The sequence below is a fragment of the Siniperca chuatsi genome, linkage group LG16 (genome assembly GCF_020085105.1).
Source record: "Siniperca chuatsi isolate FFG_IHB_CAS linkage group LG16, ASM2008510v1, whole genome shotgun sequence".
Lineage (NCBI taxonomy): Eukaryota > Metazoa > Chordata > Actinopteri > Centrarchiformes > Sinipercidae > Siniperca > Siniperca chuatsi.
Window position 1 is genome coordinate 1702242 of NC_058057.1, and position 8017 is coordinate 1710258.

At 41.1% G+C, this 8017-nt stretch overlaps 1 protein-coding gene across 1 annotated transcript; it reads right to left on the reverse strand.

The window, feature by feature from the left end:
• Positions 1–1893: 1893 nt before the first annotated feature.
• On the reverse strand, positions 1894–7344 carry LOC122863516 (B2 bradykinin receptor-like). Its single transcript, XM_044170091.1, has 2 exons — positions 7254–7344; positions 1894–5605 (listed from the first exon to the last, which is right to left on the reverse strand). Exon 2 carries the CDS (start codon positions 5597–5599, stop codon positions 4550–4552), a length of 1050 nt encoding a protein of 349 aa, XP_044026026.1. The 5' UTR covers positions 5600–5605; positions 7254–7344; the 3' UTR covers positions 1894–4549.
• Positions 7345–8017: the final 673 nt, after the last annotated feature.

Consider the following 8017-nt stretch of genomic DNA (forward strand, 5'->3'; position numbering starts at 1 on the left):
TTTTAGCTTAAGACATAAAAAAAAAAAAAAAAAAAAATTAACTAACCCTATCAACAGAAGGTGGAGAAGTAACAGTTATGACGTCATGTCAAAGACGTCTATGTATTGTGTTGCAGAGATATCTATTGAAATTAGCATGGTAGCGCGTTACCCCTGGCCCATCCTGTGTTGTCATACCACTTGTGCCTTGAGAGGCGATATATAGTCCCAGAGTATAGCTCAGGTAGGTCCAGCTGGGAGATGTGTGCGAGCAGCGAGTTCGCAACATTACACAAGCTCTCTTAGTGCTTTTAGTCTAATAAATAAAAAAATAAACTCACAAAATGACAAGAAAGGAAATATTCTTACAATGATTTTCCTTATCAAACAGAAAAATACAACCGTACACCGTCTGAATCTTCTGAATTCATGTTTCTCTCTTTCACCGAACTGAGACCAGCTTAACTGTCTTGCTAACTCATAAAACTCACTTCATTCAAACTCACAGTAACAAAATAAAATTCACCAAAACCATCTTGGTTAGTCTTTAAACTGTTCCAACAATCACCAACTCTAGTTTGGTCAAAGTAAATCTCTAATCCACCACATTAGATGTGAAAAATATTCTGGGTCTGCAGGCTGTCTCTGCCTCTTTGCCTGACCCCCTTCTCACTCCTCTCGGCTTGACGCCTCTCCTAACCCTGTCTGAACACGGCGTGTCTTCGTCATCCCCGGAGTCCTGGTCGGAGACACTGTAAATGAACCCTCTGTACTGTATTCCCTGTCATCGAACTGGCCTCCGTCAGTTTGAGGCTGTGTTTCGTCCCAGACTGGCCGTGTTCACTGTAAAGCTGTTGATCCCAGTTCGCTGCCTGCTTGCCCTACTCCAGTTCTTTTGCTCAGTCAGCTATTAGCACCGTAACTAAGTTAGCTGCACAGCTAACTACCTAATGGCAGCTAGCAGCAGTTGACCTGATATGTGACATGCTCCCCCTCTTGATTTGGAGTATGAATTATGAATTAGAGAGTAGTCTCAATGTTTACATATTGCCCCTTTAAGGCCTGCCCTGTGAAGGAAAACACACAGTTTGGCTAGTTAGGTTATTATACCACGTGACTGAGGATGTTTTCAAGTGTCACTGGTGCTTCAGAAAGTGTTTCATTCATTTTGACAGTTCTGAAAGTTTTGCAGCTAAACAATATGCTCAAGTGATATGCACATTGTGGGGTAGCAATAAAGAGAGGAGAATAATTGAGAAATTTGGCTATACTAGAAAGACATGTCATAGTATAGGAACATTTCCCCTTAATACCAATAAGGTAATAAAAGTAATATTTTAATGAATATCAATCTCCAGTCACATTACATTGCGACTTATGTGAGATGCCACATAAATATAGACCATGAAGTTAAAACATGGTCGATATTTATGTTGATATTCATATTCACTTATCAAAACAAAGTATAAAGTGCTTCACAAAGAGAGAAATAAAATACGACAGTGAATGATAAAATATATAATACATAAAAACAATAAAATAAAAAGACAGCTCTGGTAAGATCAGGATTTGCTTTCCGATAAAAGTGCATTTTGAGAAGAGACTTAAAAGACGACACTGACTCAGACAACCACATTTCTTCGAGCAAGTTGTTCCAGAGCCTCGGGGCCCTGATGGCAAAAGCTCTGTCCCCCTTAGGTTTCATCCTGGACTCAGGATGAGACAGAAGACCCCTGCCCGAAGATCTCAAACTACGTGAGGGTGGTTGACAGGGAGGTGCAACTGAGTGTCATCCGCATAACAATGAAAAGAAATCCCATGTCTGCAGATGACATCACCCAAGGGGAGCATATATAAGGAGAACAGTATTGGACCCAGAATTGAATCTTGAGGCACACCGTAGTTGATATGGGAAAAGGATGACATGAAGTTATTAATGGTGACACAGAATTTCCTATTGGACAGATATGATAACCAGTCTAGTGCAGTGCCAGATATGCCCACCCAGTGCCTCAGTCTATCTAAAAGAATGCCATAATCAATTGTGACATAAACAGATACAAATACATATACAGATAGCTTTGCGTTTTACCCCTATTGGATACACACACAGTAGTAGGATCAATTCATTGTTCTGCACATGATTTTTTTGACAATAAAAATAATAGAATGTCACCAGGCTTACCCTTTGCTTCATAGCACAAATCAGACAGTAGACATGTTCCATAATGATATATTGGAAGAAATGTTTGCTTTGCCACGCTATCTTGTTGTCACAGTTCTATTAATTATAACTATTACAGCCAATAATAGTGAGATAATTACTTTCACTGTTGAAATTATATGTTGGCTTTAGCACTTAATGGTCTAGTGTGTAGGATTTAGTGGCATCTAGTCGCATCACCATCCCCTTCCTTCCCTCCTACACAAATTAAAACATACTTATAAATATTATATTCCTAAATGTTATACACTGGACCTTTAAAACTGCCAAAATATTTGATAAGTTGCATAAATTCCATCTTCTGTGCCCACCCAAGGCAAAACATACCTTGATTAAAAACTGAGTGACAACAAATACTAAGTAAATTGGATCTTTAATAAACTGCTTCTCTTATGAGCACCACAACTGTTTTTAACGTGAACTGAACTTCCTTCAGTTTAATAACATTCCAATACGTTCCCTTCACAGTGCACATCTTGAATAGTTCATAATTATGCACTTGGTCATAGACAGAAGAAACTCAGAGACAATTAAAGTCTTTATGGATTACATTGGGATCTTCAGCACTCAAGAGTAGATATTTAGTACTGATTACATCATAAATGTTCAAGATTTTGCAGTGTAAATGAGTCTGTTTAAGATGATAATTCACAGCTTGTCAACAAAAACACAACAACATGACAAACGCAATAAGACAAGGCAAAGGGACAAGACACAGAGCCAAGTGGACTATTTGTGCTAATAAGTCCCTTGATATTACTGAGGCATATGGCCTCCGGTAATTACAACTCAATAAGAATCATCTGGAACATTTGACATCAATGCATACCTTGTTTGGTCACAAGTGTCGTAAGGCGAGGTGCTATATGGAGGTATGTGGACCCAAAAGCAGATGACGAGGAAGCAGTCTCAGGGTGAAGTAGCCGGATGACTACCGTGTTTATTGTGGGGTGGAATGCAGGCAAGAACAGGCAGAGGTGAGCAGACAGGTAATGAGCAGACAAAATGCAGATGAGTACCGGATAGCATGGGTGAAAGCAGGGGAGTGAGTCCAAGAGGGGAACACAGTTCACAGGAGAGCAGGCCAAATCCACAAATCCAAAATCCAAACAAGGTTCACCGGAGAATAAAGAATCCAATAATCAAGGGCTCGGCAAGGAACAACACCATGTGTACAACAATGATCCGACAGAACAAAGGAAAGACCAAGACTAAATACCCTAGGGGAGGTGAGATAACAAGACACAGGTGCCAACAATCAAGGGAGGACCAACAATCAAAACTGGAGGGAAAACACAGACAGGAAGTAAAAACACAAGACACACAAGGGAAGGAGACTACTACAAAATAAACCAGGAAGTGACAACACCCAAACTACAACAACAAGAGGCTTTAGTTAAAGCTGCACTAATAAGCATTTTTTATATTAAAAATAGACAGGGTTCAAAATACAGGGGAGCTACAAGGAGCTTGGTTCCCCTGAAAGAGACATGAGCTCCCCAGAAAGCCTCGTTTGAGAAATTTAGGAGGAGCTCTAAAATGTCGTAATTTTGGTGCCACTGTTTTTTTTCCTGTATAAATAATTTTTTTCCTGTATATTTAGGTTCCTGAAATAAATATTAAGCAAATAGTAAAGCACTTGTCAACGTGTGTGTTTATTCGTGCATAACAATTTCCGACTGTTGGGTTTTTCCAAACTCTGTGCTGAAACTGGACCTTCACTACATCCAGAAGTGGGAAGTGGACGACAGGAGCCCAGTCATAAAGAAAATATTTTGGGTTTATTTGTACAAAAAGGGGAAAAAAAAGTAACTTCCTTTCCACAGCGAAAAGTTTTTATACTTGTGATGTTAATGATGATTAAACATGCAGGGGGTTTTTTCAAATCATTACCTCCAAAATGTATCAGTATTGGCACTTGCAATTTGACACTCATAAATAGTTGACATTCACCGCTGGTGAATCATTTTGCTAATGATGAGAACCAAGCTATGCAAACCAAGCTTTGCATTTTGCTTCCAGGCTGCACTGCGCTGTTGCAGGGACCAGGATTGCATCAACAAAAACAGTCTGCCAAAATAGCAGAGCAAGTTGTGCAAGTGGTTATATTCATCAGGTGGACACAAACAGAAATTAATGCTAATGTTGCCATGCGTCTGCTTTATGGAGGTGAAAAATATGTCAGCTTGTTCCACTGCCCCCAAGTGTCCAAAAAAATCAATTAGAACAGCTTAAAAGTTAATCACTGCAGGCAAATACTAATTCATTCACTCTCATCAAGTGATCACAATAAAGTGTTCTTTCACAGCCACTGATCATGATACAGTTTGTTTTAGCCCAGATTTTTCAAGTTTTTCTTATTTCATTGAGTCTGTTCGTTGAGGTGAAGCTCACATTCAGGTAGGTCATGTCTTTTGACCAGGGGTTCAAAGTTTTTCCAAACACCTCTTTTGCCCTTCTCCTGAAATGCTTCCCGACAATGGCAAACAGGAAGGGATTAACAGCACTGTTGCTATACGCCAGATATGTGGACAGCTGTATGCCAATGTCCAGGACATGACCCCAGAGGCATCCAGGTGTGACCTGGAAGTAATCCAGAGTGTCAAGAAACCGCATCACCTGGTGCGGTGTCCAGCAGAAGAGGAAGATGGCCAGCACGGCCAGGACCAAGTAGGTGGCCTTCCTCTCCGCCCTCACCTCGGGAAGTCCTCTGGTTCCCCGATCCTTCAGCGCAGTCACAATGTGACGAGTGCAGTAAGTTACCACCAGGACAGGGATTAGGAAGCCCAACACAATCCTGGTGATGTTGTGGTGCAACCTCCACACTGGGTGGGGGTAGGCCAAAATGCAGGCATCCACACTGGGATCCTCTATGTACATCACTGTGCGGAAAAGCAGGATGGGCAGAGTGAAGAGGAAACCAAGGCTCCAGATCCCCAGGCAAATACGCTTGGCCCAGGTGGCTCTCCTCAGACGGCTGGTACTCATGGGCTTCACCAGAGCCAGGTAGCGGTCAATGCTGACCAGCATGAGGAACAGAACACTGCAGATGTAGTTCATAGAGATGGCCATATTGACTAGCTTACAGAGGACCTCTCCAAAGTCCCACTGGTAGCCTCGGGCAATAGTGACAGCCCAGAAGGGAAGGCAGGACATCATGACCAGGTCAGCAACTGCCAGGTTCCCCAGGTAGACATCAGCCACAGTGCAGGGCTTCCTCTGCAGGCAGAACACACAGAGAACAAGGCCATTTCCCACCAACCCCACGACACTGATCAAACCCAGGTAGGCCGGCTGCAGGGAGGACAGCCACAGCCAGGCTTCAGTGTAATTACTGCAGGAGTCCAGCTCTGGGTCCACAGTCGGGACTAACCATTTTGATGCATTCACAGCCATTGGAAACTGTAAATGACAGTGATTTGTAGTCAAAGCAGTGTCATCATAAGCAAGAAAGCAAACTTTTTATACATCATACTATAGCACTTACATAAGTTACAGTGTGTTTTACAGGAAGAAGAAAAGGGAGACAGGGACATACGAGACAGAGAACACATATATAAAGAACCCCTGTTGCCAGACTGGGTGCACACAATTGGGCTACTTTTAATTTAATTGAGTTGGAGAAAATGGTTTTGGGTGACATGATAAATTAGACTACTTTTTGGGTGCTTTCCCCTGATGAACAGTTTGGCTATATTGTAATGAATCAGCCCTTCTTCTTACGTGCATGAGTGAGATTAACAGGGCAATAAGTTTAGTAGCATGCAATGATTGAGGACTGATGAGGACAAATCCAAATGCCATTTTCATTTCATTACAACTAGGCTGAAACAGGTTTTTCCTATTCAAATTATTATTCGCTCATAGCTCTTTGATTAAACTCTGTAGACCCATAAAAGCTTACATATGTTCACATAAGTGAAGACATTTTATGTTTAGTCTAACATTATCCAAAAGCCTTGGTGGAGAACATTTTTACTACTAAGTAAAAGTTAACATCCAGAGAAATTCAAAGGGAAAAAAGGGTTTTAAGATGCTTTTAAAGATGTGCACTGATTTGTCTTCTCTCAGCTGCTCCAAAGTTGAGGAGCAACAACAGCAAAAACACCATCACCTTTGGTTTTCAGCCTTGACCCTGGAACAGCCAGATGTACTGAAGACGTGATGTTCCCCTTTAGTGGTCAACAACTCTTTTAAATACAGAGGTGCCTGACCATGTAATGCTTTGTATGTCGAGAGTAAAATTTTAAAATCAATCATATAAGTGACAGGGAGCCAATGGAAAGAAGCCAAATCTACAGTATTTGTGAACTACATTTAATTTTTGTTAAATCCTCGCTGCAGATATCTGGTCCAGTTGGGGGTTGAGACAGAAATGATTTGCTGAGGCAAGAGAACATAGAGTACAGTATTACATACAGTAATTGCTGTGTGAAGTACTAACAGCATGGATGACTTTTTTTCCAAATCTTAAGGGTTCTGAGTTTTTGCTATGTTCCTTAGTTAGAAAAAGCAGGACTGAACAAGTGATTTCACATGGATCTCAAAGAACTGTTATTGCATAAATTTGGATGAACACAGTTCTAACATGGTAAAAGATGCTATCTCAGCATTAAATATATTGTGATGAACACCTCTGCCTTTCTCAGAGGTTCATGTGGAAATTAAGAATGTTTTATCACTTATTAGAAACAAACACCATTGTAGAGTGGCTCAGCAGTCTATTTTCCCTCTTTACTCATTACAAAAGCTTGATGTATTGTGTCATAAATGGTGTGAAATTCTGCCTGTTTTTTCCACTGCTTACATTTTGGTTGGGACTGTCAGTGGCTCCAACACCAGAAATGGCCTAATCACGATACACTCTTTACTGCAGTTATGCTGTTATTAATGAATAAAATATAAACTTGTCCAGAGCAGCTGTAAATGAAAATATCATTGTCCTAGTGTGCATCCTCCCTATCCAGGCAGTAGAAATAAAAGGCCAGAAACTGCCAAGAAATACACTTTCCTTTCTATCTGTTCTGTGGAAAGCTTTTGAAATGCTCACCTTATGTCCATGGCTCTGTCTTTTCCATCCAGATATGCCTCATGTTCATTCCCAGCAGATAATCGTCATGGTGAGCTAGCTTACACTGGAGTGAGCACTGGGAGACTGGTCAGTTTTATACGTGCAGACCCATAAGAGATCATCACTGTGTCGTCACTCACAACTTCCATCTGTTTTTTTCTCCCACTGCTACTGTATTGTGTTCTGGCTCACCAGAATGGTATTCACTGCCCAGAAGTTCACTTTAATCCCTGACTCAGTGGTGACAAACTGTTAAGTTACACAACTGTATTGTGTATTGGAACCATCAGCCACACATGTACTTACAAAGTGGGATTGAATGCCTCTGTGATCAGTGTCTCCACGAGAGGAAACAGGAAATTGTTCAAATCCTGGGACTGATTGGGAAAATTTGAGTGGGGAAAAAATAAAAACCCTCTGCATTCCCTCAACAGCTGCTGAGGAGCCCCTTAGCAAAGCACTAAAGCCCCAGTCACTGTACGGTTAGTCAAAACTAGTAACTGTTTCTATTGGTTAGCTGCCAGATGTGTCCAGCTGTTTGAATGTGAAGCAGAGCAGTGCTTAAGTAGATCATGTGTGCTCAGCAAAAGCCTTTCCTAGCAAAGAAACACAAGAAATATAATAAGAACATATGTGCTGATGCAAAAACATTATTTATTTTCTTGCATTTATTTCAACATAGCACAGCACGTTGTGTATGGGGGGTTGTGGAGCCTGGCGTGTCTGTGACAATGTTATCTATA

Bases quoted from the DNA above. Each gene is read 5' to 3' on its own strand.
- LOC122863516 (XM_044170091.1), bottom strand. From the start codon at position 5,599: ATGGCTGTGAATGCATCAAAATGGTTAGTCCCGACTGTGGACCCAGAG.